We start from the raw sequence: 15778 nt of genomic DNA on the forward strand, positions 1-15778 counted from the left end.
TAGCCTCTGGTAGGCCTCAACACTGGCAGCCCTGCATATCACTAGGAAAGAATACTAATAGAAAAGAAGACCTTTCATTTAGTGCCGAGGCAAATATTATGTATATTTGAGCTTTTCCATCCATATGCTCCCCCTACAAACTTTCAAAACTCCTCTACTGATATAAGGACTTTGGCAAGAAGAGCAGTGCGGATCATTTACAATTTTTGCTTTTTTCACAGAAAGTAGCAGTTAAAAATTAGAATATAAAACAGCATTTTGATTTATCCCTGTTAAAGTATATGATGCGTCATGGATGAAAAAAAGGGTACACAGATTCTAAGGATTGAATTAAATATTAAGAAGATCATGCTAGGAACGTCCATATTATTTAGCAGCTGCACACTATTTTACCACACTGAATAAGGCACAACGCCATGTGTGCTGCTTTTCCCTTGTACTGTGCATATATCATTTCCTTGCTAAAAGATTATAAAAGGTATTTTACTTTGTTCCTAAATCATTTTAGCATTTAAATAGTGCATTGGCAGTAAATTAGATAAACCATGTTCCTAACATGTCTTGCTATTCCAGTATATAAACTCAATAAAAAAATTCCAATCATTTTTCATTATTACTTTTTTTCATTATTATTTATAGACTGCTGTAAGTATTTGTGGCACTTTACAAACAGACCAGCGGTAAATGTCCTTGGAGCAAAGAATTTACAATCAAATTCAGACCACCACAATACAAACAATGATCAGCCACTCTAATGGAGACATATACTGTATTGGAGTGATCAGTCATGGAAGGCTTTGAAGAAGTGAGTCTGGAGGAGGAATTTCAAGGAGGACAGATTCATCTGTGAGGTCCCCCAAAAGAGCCCCTGCTGAGATGAAAAAAAGAATAGCAATTTCCCATAAACTTTGGATAATTTTACCAAATCTTCCATTCTGTAATTTTCATGCAAACCTTTCTAGTTCAAAGAAAAAGCTGTCAAGTACAACAAATATCTGTTATTTAAACTGTGAAAATAAATGCTTTAAAAAGGGGAAAAGAGGAAAATAATAAATTCATCTAACAACTAAGTAGTGTAATGTTTCCATTCATTCAAATACTGTCCATAAAAATCACTAATTTCTATCATTCAGAGAATAGACATCTTTATCTACTGCTATTCCTTTGTCATTTTTCTTCTCTTAAAATGTCTGTCTTAAGATTTATTGAAATGCAGATGATACAATAGTTACTGGTGTATTTTATGGGGATACCCAAATAGTAAAGACAAACAACTCAAGAAAGAAAGGAGTAGAAGGTCCAGATCCAAGTTGTGAGTGTTTTTGAGGATACCTGTACTGGATTTACAGGAGGAAATCCTGGCTTTGTTAAAGGCAATGGAAAATGTCCCATTGACTTCAGCTTGGTCACTATTTAATTCCTACGGTGCTTAGAGGGTTTGTATAGGACATGCCCAGCATGTCTGATGCTGCTAAGGAATTATCTGAACCCCAGTGATCTAAATAAGATTTTAAAACTACAGAGAACAGAGTTTCTTGCATGATTTCAATGTGTCTTGTAAATCATTCAGAAACAGACTTTCTGGTGATAATATAGTATTTCTACGCTTGGTCCTACTCTAAATCAGGAAGGGCTAAAGCATGTACAAGCATCCAGAGGTAGACAGCACTAGATCTGCCCCCTTTTTGCTCTCTGCAGGCCTTCAGACAAGTCACAGCTACCTTCTGTGTGAGTATGCCGGGGGAATTCTCTCTCGCCCTTCGTGCAAATGCACTGAAGTGGCCACTGTACGGGGAGACTTTGGCAAACCAGTAAAGTGCCTGAAACCACTATGGCCTATTGTTAAAGCCAGCCTAGTCAGCAAGCTGTTAAAGGCAAGTCTCATCTTGACCAAGGCAGGAGGGGAGGGAGGCTTAGGGTGCCACCAAAAGGACAGCTTGACCCCACGTCCTTCCTGATAAGAATTGTGTTGAAGTTGCTGATACAGGCATTTTAAAAGAGTAGGATGTGCCCCAGGAATGTCTATTGAGGTCTCAAGGCTGCAAGTTCTGGAAAAACCCACACCTGGTTATTCAATTATCAGGCGCCTCTTGCTTGATCATTGAAACTGCTTCCTTAACAAGGTTTCTTTAAGGGACATGTCATTCCATTACTAATGTATAAATAAGGGGACTCATTTGGGGACTCTTGGAGACTGGTCTCTCCCTCTGGATGCATCTTGTTTTCCCCAGCAGCAGAGGGGCTGCCGCTGTATCACTCGAAAGCCACACTCAGTGTTGGTAATCATCAAGGGTTGGGGGTGTTTTACTAATCTTGTTGCAGATGTGTGTAAGTGCTTGAGACTAGTAAAGTTTAGCTTTAAGTGAAAGCACACGTGTGTTGTCCTGTTTGTGCCAGCCGTCTATCGGTCGGACGGCCGCATCTCCCCTGATTTATTTCCTGACACCTTCTCGCACAGAGTAAAGTTACCAAGAGCTTTGGGTTGAAAGAACCCCGGGTAACAGCCACAATTAGGCCCTCTACATTATATGTCCAAAGATGGCAGAAAAGATGCCGTTAGCTCAGCACATTGAAGATTCTACATGGTTACGCCATCAAATGCAATAACGATTGTACTTTAATACAGAGTCTATTCTTGTCCTTTGGTAGGGCAAGATCATGACATCCATAATGAAAAAGGGGTTGTTTGTTTTTAATATTCTTAATCAGCTTAATTCCTGCCAACAGAGTAAGACGTCGGGTTGTTTCAAATGGCAAGGCTCCAAATAACAAGGTCCAATTTCAGCATTAATGACAGACTGTTACTAGATGACTGGAGTTAATGTTTTGAAGAACCACTGAAGAGGCAAACAAATTTCTATTTTAAATCACTTTTGTGTTTCCTGTGCTAAGTCTGAAGTCATTTCTTAGGCAAAATTTAAATTGGCTACACAGAGAGTTTTGCCTGAGTAAGCACTGCAATATTTAATCATAGAATCATAGAAGATTAGGGTTGGAAGAGACCTCACGAGGTGAACTAGTCCAACCCCCTGCTCAAAGCAGGACCAACCCAATTAAATCATCCTAGCCAGGACTTTGTCAAGCTGGGCCTTATATTTTATCCTATGCATTTTTTATTTTAAGTGAGTTTTTTAAGCACTGTGTTAAGGCACTCTGTGATATAAAGATGGAAAACAACTGAAATAACCAATAAACCCAACCAAATGAAGGGGATGATCATCGAGGAGTTAATGCTTGGGATTGGAAATCAGAATTCCTAGATTCTTTTCCCGGCTCCGCTACTTGCTAGCAGTATATCCTTAAGCCAGTCACTTAGTACCAGATTTTCATATACCTATACACATGCAGAGAGCCCATACTGCATGCACAAATTTGGACATTAGTCTGTGTGTGTCTCATTTGCCCCAGTTGTGAAAATGCTTGTAAAGCCAGGTTTACTACCTTGTGGGAGTTTTTCATAACTTAATTATCGCTGACTGTTCTTTACTGAAATCAAATTCATGGGTGAAATTCATCCCTGGGCATGCAGCCAGCACAAGGCCTGCTTACACCCCTGCAGAGGCAGGCATTTCACCCTGTAAGTGTAAGGTATAAATGAAAAACATCAGCAGAGGTATTTTCAATTCCAATATAGTTATTCAGAGTACAACTCCAGTCATTTCATTTTATTTTGCTTCAAAAAGAGGTGCAGTAATGTTCCTAGAGCATATTTATGTCGTGTCAGCTACTGTTTTCAAAGTACGCTGCCCGGGCTCAGTGCTGCAAACTGTTTCACACACATGGGCCACCCAAATGTGAGTAAGAGCTATGGTGCAGGAGTAGGAGGAAGGGATTTCCAAGAAGGTGCTCCTTGTTTATTAGAAGTTCCTTGAACGAAATAGACTATTCAGCTTCATAGTATCATGGCTGGTTCTAATTACAGTGTACAACAACCAATAATAGTGAAAGAAGGGAAGTGTGAATTTATTTGACCAACAGAACTTTTGGCAATAGAACTTCTTATTACTGGTAAGCATTCTGGCAGTTAGGAAATTAACTTATGCTCAACCTTGGTCCCATTGAAGTCAATGGTAAAACTTCCATTGACTTCAGTGAGGTAGGATTTCACCCAGAATTTCACCATTTGAATTTATGCCACTCAGCACTACGCAGAATCAGCGCTTGGATTGGATTTTTTTTGCTGACATATTCTTTTTTTAAGTGAGCAGCTTGAAGTTGATTTGTGGTTCTGCTGAGGAATCAGCAGCAGTGACTTTTGGCATAAGGAAATAGGCATTTTCTAGGAATACTCACCAGCCTCTTTATGCTCTACAACAAGGGCACAGTATGCGCTCGTTTAGAGGCCCCATGGTTTGATTCTCTTTGATATAATTTCCCTTCTGCCACACTTTGCATTTATATTTGAATTGTAGTACGTCAAACTAAAAGGCTAGCATCATTTCTGCGTATTAAGGCGTTAGGCTCAGAACAATCTAAGAACGTTCATAACCCAGATCGTATTTTTGTTTACACTATATATTTGCAGGGCAACATTTCTAGTTTTGTTAGCAAGAAGCAGTCTGCATTTCCTGCCATTGGTGACTTTGTATAAAAGGGGTCACATGAAGGAGGACTACTTTCACGAATAAGGATTGGCAGGAATGGACTCTCAGAATCTTATGGAAGTCATCTTCTAGGAGCTCAAAGATTAGGAGTCCTTAAGATTTAGAAATGCTCAAAATAGCCAGGAATGCCTAACCATGATCAGTATGTCATCAGAAAAGCAAATGAGGGCACGGATGTGGCAGTTCTTTATCTTTACAAGTAAATATTAAATTATTGGAATACTTTTGACTTCAGCAGACATTAGAAAACTGTCAGAGAGATGCAAAGTCAATAAAGGCGGCAGAGGAAGAGGAGGGGATTTCTGAAGTTAAATCAGGGAGAGCTCTGAAACTCCTGGCCACTGATGTAGTAGCCTGTTAGAGAAAATTGAAACATGTCTTTATATCAGATTCCACTCAGAAAAAAGCTTCATTCCCGCTACAGGGGCTAGAACACCTTGCCAATGAAGTACTTGGATATTGTTGTTTTTAATTAATGCGCTAGGATATTCATACAAAGATGTAGATATTGACAACAGAGTATGATTTTTTTTTAATGGGAAGAGACCATGTCAACTGAGCCATAAGAAAGTGAAAGCTGTTATTATTTCTAACAAAAACAGCTAGGGAGGGGGGAAGGAAGCATCTCTCAAAAAGAAAACTATTTGCTAACTTAATGGAAGAAAAACATGAAAATTATCATGACCATCACGGATGCTGTTCAGGGACACAGGGATCTGGATACCATGGAAATGGCAATTGTATTCAGGGTTATGTTACCTGATTCACATATAAATGAAGATGATTCAGATTTGGGAATTTAATGATCCACAGCAAACCATGTGGCTGTAATAACTGCATATTGTTGATTATAGAATATGTGGACAATAATAATAATGGAGATGCATAAAAATGACAAAGGATTGCCTTATGTAGAGGAAACAGTGATCTAGCCCCAATTCAGCAATGCATTTAAGCAACATGCTTAAGTCTCACTGACTCCAACATCAGCCTAACTGTGGTGCCCTAATGCTGATCTGAGTAAAATGTAGCACAGATGTTTGTAGATTTTTTTCCCCTAGGGTCATGTTCCTTTTCCTTGTGGGGGACGGAGTGTTTCAAACCTGTTAATCCCCATCTCCTGAAAATCCTTTTGCCTGTTCTGAACTTTAAGCATGAGTAGTCCCAGGCAATAGGTCTTCAAAAAGGACAAATGACATGCCAAAAGCTAAGCAAGTGTGTGTTTGCAGGCTGTAAGTGCCTTAGATGCGGAAGTCAAATTCAGCACTTCACTAGAGGTAAGTAGCATCTTCCAGGACTGGACATTTAGATCTAAAATAAGTTGAGATACATAGTCCTCTCAATCAACATTGCTTTCAGCACCAGTAGACAAAATGGCTAATCAATAAAGGGCTTGTACCACTTTTCTCCCTTCAAGGTTACAATATGCAAGACAAAGGTTTTACTACAGTTACAGACTTTTTCCCCCCTTCTGTAATTTGTTGCGCTTCTGCTAATTATTCAAATTCAAAACCATAGTTTTCCCAACTAATGCACCCAAAGTGCTTTTCATGTTGAAAATCATGGATGATCTTCCCCAGGATCCGTTACTTAGATGCCTCATGACAAGTTTTCATTCTGCTTTTCTGATGTTGTACCCTGCCTGCCAACACAACTAAAATCTCAGATCTTCAGTCACTCCAATAGCATGTCACCTGAATCTACAACATTAGTCATGAAAAAAGCACAATTTTATTGTACTGCTTTATAAAAAAAAAATTATGCAGCCTTACACTCTTCTCATTATTCATTCTTAGTTGCCCGGCTGTAATAGATGCAGATGAACATGAATTTTTGCTAAACGTTTTCCTCTGTGGGTAAAGAGTCCACATTTCATCACAAAGCAGATGATACATTATTTAGTAAAATTACAGTAAGGAGAGTAAAAAATTAGAACACCACACAGTTATTCTTTCCTCGGGAGGACTCCATAAAATTCATTCAAAAGACTGGGTATCAAAGAAAAATATTAAAAAGAGAATTTATAATATGCTAAGATTTTCTCCTCTCAGTGTACGGACATTTCAGTGGATAAAATATTTTTGGCCCCCAAAATAGATGCATTGGTAAGAAAGTTAGAAACAAAACCAAGAAGATGCACATAGATAATCCGGGATTTTGAAGGTCAAATTTTAAAACCTTGTAAGTGTATAGTATCTACTTTAACTACACCACACAGGGCAAAATTCAACCCTGCTCAGAGAGCAAGTACAATTTCTATATACCATCTAAGTACCCCCAAAAGCTCTCAGTTCCATGGCACAAAATTTAAGAAAAAGTTATTTTCCTTTAACATTATATTGGTGACTTTATGACATAATGTCTGCAGAGACCTTCCTGAATTCCTTAATGAATGCAGAAATCCAGCCAAATAGCTCTTGAGAGTCTTGATCTGGTGATTCCCCAAATTTTACCTGTGAATTTGAAAGAGAAAAAATACTAAATATTTAACATTATCCAAGTAGCTTGAACAGCATCCTAGATTTTCAAGATCAGTGCCCAAGATTAAATGCATTCATTATTATTGGTATTATGATTACAGGAACATCTAAAAGCCACAGTTGAGACTGGGGCTCCCTTCCACCAGACATTATGCAAATATACAATAACAGGTGGTCTCTGCCGCAAAGAGCTTAAAATCTAACATGACAAGTCAGAGAATGGAAGTATAATTACCCTAGTTTTACAGATGGGTAATACAGAACAAAGGGCTTCATCCTAAAAACTTCCATTGACATTAATGGTGTAGGATCAAGCCCAGAAAGATTAAATGACTTGCCCAAGGTGATACAAGAATCTTTGACAGAGCTGGTAACTGAATCCAGATCTCCCACATCTCAATACATTGCAGTTAGCTCAAGATTATCCTTCTCCTTAATTTAGTATTATTCTGTGGTTTCAATTCATACATCACCAAAATTCCAGGTCCATCCACAAATCATCAGAACTGATCACTGGACCATAGTGACAACTGAGGGAAAAGATTAAATAGCCACGGAAACTGAGTTATCCATCCCGCTGATTTTTTCATGTCCCAACTGAGACATACACAGGGGGCAGCGTGGCTAAAATTATATAGCTGTTGCCTACAATTTGGCTAAATGTAGAACTTTGTGTTCCAGGGATAGCAATTTAACAGATTACACAATAACCACATTAAATGTTAAGACTATTTTTAATTCTATATTTTAATTAAATCAATTAGCTAATCCACAAAAAATAGAGCTGTTCATAAAAAGAGGGGGGAAATGGTGAAAAAAGGAAATCTTATCTTGTTTTTTATTGAAAAAAATCATTTTTTAAAAATTGACTAGCTCTAGATTTGGTAAAAAGAGAAGAGTAACTGAAAGTCTTATCTACAGTTTTCTTGATTATTTTTTCAAATTATGAAATTTTCATCATAAATTTCAAAATTCAAATCACTTCAACCAGCTCAAATTAAAACAGCAAAGTTCTCAATGACTCTTGCTGAAACTGTTCTACTTTGTGTAAAATGCTGGAATAATCACTGTGAGGGACAATGAGGCAGAGAATGACTCTTTAGCAGTGGTGGGCAGCCTGCAGCCCGCAGGCCACATGTGGCCCATGAGGGTAAGCTGACTGTGGGCCCCGAAACATGTGGCTGATATTGACCGTCCACAGGCCCGGCCTGCCGCAGCTCCCATTGGCCGGGAACAGCGAACCACGGCCACTGGGAGCTGCGGGGGGCCGTGCCTGCGGATGGTCAACATCAGCAAAATGTCTCACGGCTCACAATCAGCTTAGCCTCATGGGCCTGCGTGCTACCGGTTGCCCACCACGGCTCCACAGCCATGTGGTTAGGGCACTCACCTAGATTGGTGGCAGAACTGGATTTCAGTCCCTGCTCCAATTAATATTTAACTATTTGCAATAAACAGAACAGCTTCAGCAACAGAGATTGGTGGACACAAACCCTACAGTCTGGTGGTGAGGGTACTCTCCTGGGAGAAAGGGTTCAACTACCTGCTCCAGAGTGCGAATTCAAACCTGGGTCTCCCACATCAGTCCCCTAACCACTGGGGTACTGAGTAGAAGCAGGGGTGTCATTACCTCATCCTTTGTTTTCTTTCTCTAGCCCTTAATTTCCTTTCGTTAAAACAAAAACACAACTAGTTTGACATAGTTAGCTCAACTTGAAACTTTTTTATTTTGAGTCACCAGAAATCCTGAAAAAAATCAGTTTCAGTTAGACCAGAACCAAAATTTTTCTTCATTTTTTTAGCTGCTAACAAACTTAAAAATAAATAATAATAATAATAATAATCTTAATCTTCACATAGCTCTCCCCATGCTCCCATTGTCCCCAGCAACCTGGTCAGACTGCATCTCCTGCAATGCACCATTTTATCCCCTCTAGCAGCACATCCTGGGAGCTGCTGGACCTGGTTCATCACAGGAGGCGTAGTCCTGGTGCACAGAAGAAAATGGAGACATTTCTGCTTTGACCCAAATATTTTTGTTTTCAGGCATTTGGTTTTCTAATGAAAAATAAAAAATAAAAAAAATTCTGCGGAAAGCAGACACTCCGAGGCTTGGTCTAGACTGGGGGCGGAGGCGTCAATCTAAGTTATGCAACTTCAACTACATGAATAACGTAGCTGAAGTCAACATACTCAACAACCTACTCACCGCGGTGTCTTCACTGTGATGAGTCGATTGCTGCCACTCCCCCGTCAACTCTGCCTGCGCCTCTTATGGCGGTGGAGTACAGAAGTCGACAGGAGAGCACTCAAGGTCGATTTATTGCATCTAGACTAGACACGATAAATCGACCCCCGCTGGATCCATTGATCCAGCGGGCAGTGCAGACATACCCTTAGAAGAATTTCATTTAAATTAAAAACACAAATTCCACCCAAAAAAAAGGGGGAGGGAGAATTTTGACTCTCTCTAGAGATAATCCACACAATGTGCAATCTATTAGAAAACAAGTTAAAGCAGCCAGCCTATAAAAATCCAGAGCTAGGGATGGGATTCAAGGCTCAGATCAACTACAACCCTATATCAGTTCTCTGGCTTTAGGGCATATGATGATTCTTAACTTTAAATCATTTACTGGGGTTTAATTAAGGAGGTTTGTCATCATTTTCAAGGGCAGTTCCTCTATGTCATCAATAAGTTAAGACCCTATAGTGCTAGAAATGGCTTTTCTAACAGATCAGGAGAAATCATAGAACTTGCTCAAAGGGTTCATAATAAGAGAAGTTTAAAAAGGCATTTTGTGATTCTTCAAGGCTTTATCTTGTCTATAACTGAGAGCAACAGTCCTCCCAAGACTGAATAGCATTCTAGTAGTATTACAAGCTGCAACTGAAACAGAATGAATGATCTGAATGAGGAGATATTACTTGTTCGATTGATTAACAATTTCCTCTCTCTCTCTCTACTTCATCATTCCAATAATCAGATTCCTATTTGCGACCATGGGTCTAGCATCTAGAGAAAAGGAGATGGACCACCCAAAACATTATTGGTTGGTATCAGCTCAGTAGTTTTGACACTGTGCTCCTAACTGCACCTCTTGGGTGCTGGAAGCCTTTGGTCTTTGGCAGGCCTTTCTCAACACACCGGGGGTGTACTGTTATTTAAGCAATAATGAGTGAGGCATTTCCTAGGGCTAAGAGCCATCTGGGAACAGTTGACAGCCCACAGCTACACCATGGGAAATTATCCCCAGTTTATCATAATACCACAGAAATGCCATGTGCTAAGGTCATTACTGCTTTCATAAGTAGAAATGAAATAATAAAGATAGACCCGTGGGGGTCTATTTTATTGGCACCTGCAAGATATTTCCAGAACGTGTATCCCCTGTACTATTGCCTATGGGTGCTGTCCAGTTTATAGGATAGGATAGGATAGGATTCATGCAAACACACACAGTTGTCTGTTTGCTTTAGACAATGTCCTATAAACCCATGTTCCAGAATAGAACCCTCTAGAAAAGAGCACTCCTTTCCTTCTGTTTGAGGAAGCCAAAAATCACAATATTGAAATATAATTATAAAACCAAATCCTGAGGCACCTTCTGTCCACAAGACAGCTTGAAACCTGTGGGTCTCCTGCGAAAGAGGGACAAAGAGGTCCTATAGGGGATGATGGCTTGTTGGTGCATGTGTATAGTGTAAATCCTGATGGTGGGGCTACAGAGCAGCAGTCCACATCCAGCAGCAGCTGGACCGTGTGACATGGTGCAGCTTCATGGGTAGACTGGCTGCAAGACAATTCTGTTTTGCGGCAACTTGCAAGGTTTCAAAATTTGTTTTCCTTCGGCACTGGAATTCTTTTGAATGCTTTTGCAAAAATGGAATGTGTCAAAATGTCTGTTTTCCAACCAAAACTTGGGTTTTTCAATTCAGGGAGGTGCATGTCATGCTGGGTAAGGCATGGACCTGGAAAACCTAGGTAGAAGACCTAGGTGCAAGTCCTTGCTCTTCCTGATTCTGAGCAGTTTTCCATCCCAGATCACTCTGAAGCAAGCAGAGCAAAGACTTGAATCTAGCTCTTTCACCTCGCAGACCAGTGGCCCTAAGCACCAGGCTATAGCCTCAGAGTTGCTGTTGCTGCAATTTCACTGAAAATGTTCTGACCAGCTCTATCCATGAGTGACCCAAGCCCTAGTTCCGAGTTGAGGATAAGGATCCTTTCCTACTTCTCCCACTTCTTTACTGTTTTCTTTTTACACAGTCTTTGGTTGCAGGCTCAAGATAGGATGCTTTGTGTATATCCTGTAGTTCACATTTGGCTTGTTACACTAGATGGAGGCTGTTCCGTTTTTCAAAAGCAACAAGAGACACCAAGGAACCTTTGTACTCTGTTATAATGTTACTGCTAGTAAAACATTACTAATTACATTTTCCTGGTCAAACATCTCTTTAATCTTCTGCTGATGCTCAGACAGGGTCCCCCAAGGTCACCCAGATGTCATCATATTTTGTAGTATTTTGCCTACCACCACGTTGAACAACAAGAAGAAACATACTTTTAGTGTTAACTATTTTTATACAGCCAATTTTTTTTTAAAACAAAAAAGATTTAGAGGTGTCGGCCTGGTGCTCTGAGCACAGGACTGGCAACAAGATCTTATTGTTCCCGCTGTTAAGACTGACCTGTCTGTGGTCATGTGCAATGCATTGAGGCTGGCACTTTTAAAAAAAACAAAACCTTCTAATGTTATCACTCCATCAGTGTTAGCAAATGGCGAGAGTGCTACTGTAGGCTGGCTGCAGGTGTTTCTACCATTGTCCTCTAAACATGCTTGGAGCAAGTCTAGCAGCTATGGTGGTAAAAATGTTAGCATGTAGTCACCAGTGTTCCTACCGCTGCTCCATTGGCCGGAGTGGTTAGGCAATACTCAGGGACTCACTTGGCTGTTTCCATTAGGAGGAGAAATTGATAAGAGCTGGATATTTCTTTGGGGCAAGCCTGTTTATTTACAAATGAATGCAGACAAAGTGCTGGTTCCCTGACAGAGTAGGAACAATCAGGAGGCAGTTTCCTTGTTCAGAAATCCAAGCTTGATTTCCAGCCAGTCCTGTACCCAAGAAACTCCATCTCTACTCTCTCTCTCAGGACACATCATCTGCTTCTCTCATGGTCTCCTGGCTTTCTCTCTCTCTCTCTCTCTCACACACACACACACACCTGAAAATATCAGTCCCAGGGAACCCTCTGGGCCCACACAGTCCTGACTCTGTCCTGGGCTTGCATGCAGTCTAGTGCCTTGGACTGTGGCTTCTATTGTTTCAGCTATCACTAAGAAAAGGGCATTTAATTGCTTCCTCATTTCACCTGAATGAAAGGTAGCTGGCATGCTCAGTTTGTGAGGTCTGTGATAGCTCACAGATCAAAGATGTTTTCAGGCAGCCACTGAAATAACCTCCAGCATAACACCACTATTGCTACAGCCAGCGGAGCTGAGCCAGTGATACTACGATGCCAGGAGATTTTTTTTAATGTCATTGGACTAAGCTTTAGAGTTTCTGCCTCAGTTTCCTCTCCAGGACAATTGGGATGTACTTCATGTGGGTGTTATGACTTAAGTTTTGGAAAGACCTTGAAGATGAAAAGTCTATGAAAGTGCTAAATAAGTATTCATTTTGTTTACAATGAGCCCTGTTTGTTATATAATAATGGCTTGAATTTTGAAGGTGAGCACCTGCATTTCCTGTTGTCATCAATAGTAGCTGGAGGTGCATAGCGCCAGTGAAACTCAGGCTATAAACCCTCAGAAAAAAGAAATGGCAAACGCTTATTCAAATCATTCTGCCACTATACACAAGGTGGGATATGGCATTTCTTACCAGAGTTGCACCTAAATCTATATGTACTGAGGGAAGTGTATCTAAAACATGTGTGAACTCCATTTATGGAAGTTTGTGCATTTTTAGAAAACAGCTTTTAAAAAATGTAGATTTCTTTCACTTATGTTTTAATATAATATGTACCAGTGTGTCAGTGTAGAGCTTCTTCATTTCATCACATCTTTTTGACAATTGGGAAAGGTGTCCTTCATACTTCTGAATTAGATCCTGTAATAAATTTTAAAAAACCCACAATGTTGAGTAGCTACAAGGATACAGTATGAAAGCAATACTTGACAGCAGTCAGATGATTTACTGATAACAAAAAAGAGAATGCAGGTCAAATTTTCCATGTGCCACCAAGACTGTGAGATGTGCAAAATATAAGCCTATTCACAATCTTCTGCATTTCCATACAAATATCAGATTAATGAAGCCAATAAGAGAGTTTCAGAATTTGAGAGCTCTCAGGAGTTTGTCCACTGAGATGACTTAAATCTATTAAAAACAATTAAAGTAAAATATGCAAGTTCAAAATTGTAGGGTCCTTGAGCTTTATTAGCCACGGTGCATGTGCAGCTGCATGCACTGTTGCTGCATTCTAACACTTGTCCATACAGGATTTAGTGCATCAAAAACACATGGCTTACGTTGCACGTACCTATATTCAAGTTACCTGCTGGAAATAAGGCTACAGAAATCTAAATTTTGAAACTGGGGATGTTTCTTAACAGCTGTTCTCTTCTAATTAATCTTATTAAAACAATGTATATTATTACAATAGCTTAGTACTCATCAATGGCTAAAAGATGACACTCCAGTCTGCCCAGTCTAAGGGATAGCATGTGGTTGCATTGCTTCTGGAGAAGCCAGTGGCGTGGGAAATCAGTTTATCTGCCAGTCTCCCTGCTGTTTGGAGACAGAGTAAACTCTACCAGGTTTATTCCTGGGGTAGTGTACTCTCTACCGTGCCAGCACAGCTCTGACGCCATGTGCATTGTGAGGGAGGAGGAGGTCTCTGCCACCACACCCTACCCAATTGCATGGGGAAGGGACGTAGCAGCTCTGCGAAGCCTTGTCATCAAAACCAAAATGTTTTGGGAAGGTTTCTCAGGCCCAGGATGGAATTTGTTCTGCATCAGAACAAAACCAGATTCTGAAATCTCAAAAATTTCTGTGGAACAGAAATGTTGGTTTCCAGCCAGCCCGAGTAAGTAGCCATCACAGAGACATAACCGTCAGTTTGTATCCTATTACACCCTGCGTCAGCTGGAAAGCCAGGTTATATTGAGCCCAAACCAAGTAAAATACATTACTCATCAGCTATCTCCAGTCTAAAATAAAGTTCTGGTCAATGTTACCTTTAGTTCCTTGTAGAACTGAGACTCTTGGGTTGTTGCCTTGATAGTCTTGGACTTGATAAACTTTTTGTACTGAATAACATTTTCCAATTCTTTCTTTAACACTAATCACAAAACAGAGAGGAACTGACACATTTCAAGAACTTTGGTAACAAACACTCATTAAGTTGTGTAAAGGCCTGCTATGCCTCACAGAAAATCATACAAACTTGAACCTCCAGATCCATAGCACTGGCTGCTACCAGTTGAGCTATAGGACTAACTGCAGTAGATGGCAGCAAGAGAAAGCTATTATCCCAGAGGTGGGGTGGACCACTAGAGCTGGGTGCTGAGTTCCAGAGGGCTGAATGGGAATGCAGTCCAGCCCTCTTTCTCCTCTACTCCAGGAGTTGGGGGAGCTTCTGCCTTATGTGGTGCCCCCAGGAGGTAGGACTGGCCCCTGGGGCTGCAGGCTGGGTATGGGATTGGTTGAGCAGGGAGTTTGACCCATCTTTCTTTCTCCTCCCTCCACCTTGGGAATTGGGGAGCTACATCTGGTGTCACTAGAGGGAAGGGGAATGCATCATGTGACGGGTTCAGGTTGATGGGTGAGCCCAGTCCAATTCTCTTTCCCCCATCCCTCAACACTACAGATAATCTGGCAGCTCCTGGTAGTTCCAAGTACACAGTGTCTGTTGTTGCAGATTTGGCCATGGCAGCATGAGCCTGGCCTTAGAATAGCCAGTGATTTGGGCAGGCTGCCAAAATGCTCCCAAGGAACGCAAGTGACAGAAGGGAAATAGTGATTTTTAATAGTTTATAGCTCAGCAAAATCTGAGTAAAATTTCATGGGATGAACTAAAAAGGCACTTCAGTAACCCAGGGGGTGTACACCCGATCAAACGCTTGGTGCAAACAGAAGCATAGAGCTTCTCTGAGAAAAGCATAGAGTTTCTCCGTCCTTCATAAAAATGGCAATCTAAATATAGGGGTCACTACCAGCTCCCCCTATAGTTAGTGCTTCTGTCATTTTGCCTAGCATAGAAAATGGACTTCTTGGTCAACAGTTCCAATTATCATCCATAGCACACTTTTTAAAAAGTAGATTAAACATTTGTAAGCGTCCTGCTTCCGATAAAATTGAAATACACTTATATTTATTTTTTATGCCTTTGTTGCTCTACAAGGGCAAATCCAAAGCCCATTCACTTCAATGGTCCTCACACCGATGAATTCAATCACCCTTTACATCTAGCCCCAAATTCCTTCAAAACCCTCCCAATTGCTATCTTATATTTGACCTCCCAGTTTTGCTCCTTTCTACCAGCTTCACTGGCGGTGCATTTCCACTTACTGAAGATACTGGTTTAGCTAAAATGGCTTCTTGAACTTCATTACTTAACTATATTGAGTTTTCCCTTGCTTTTCTGCATGCCTTCTGTGACTCTCCTAGAAGTAATTTTGATAGAGC

The 15778-nt window shown here is 40.5% G+C and overlaps 1 protein-coding gene across 3 annotated transcripts in view; it reads right to left on the reverse strand.

The window, feature by feature from the left end:
- Positions 1-5670: 5670 nt before the first annotated feature.
- Positions 5671-15778, reverse strand: part of LOC120379849 (formin-I-like) — a 78783-nt gene continuing 68675 nt past the window's right edge. For 2 of the 3 annotated variants that reach the window (XM_039497373.1, XM_039497372.1), the window contains 3 exons: positions 14329-14432; positions 13112-13195; positions 5671-7057 (listed from right to left, as the gene is read on the reverse strand). In XM_039497373.1, the coding sequence (XP_039353307.1) occupies positions 6953-7057; positions 13112-13195; positions 14329-14432 (293 nt within the window). In that variant the 3' untranslated portion in view covers positions 5671-6952. Of the gene's footprint in view, positions 7058-11517; positions 11613-13111; positions 13196-14328; positions 14433-15778 lie in introns of all 3 variants that reach the window. The other variant, XR_005587615.1, reaches the window with a different exon arrangement.

The sequence above is a fragment of the Mauremys reevesii genome, linkage group 13 (assembly GCF_016161935.1).
Source record: "Mauremys reevesii isolate NIE-2019 linkage group 13, ASM1616193v1, whole genome shotgun sequence".
Lineage (NCBI taxonomy): Eukaryota > Metazoa > Chordata > Testudines > Geoemydidae > Mauremys > Mauremys reevesii.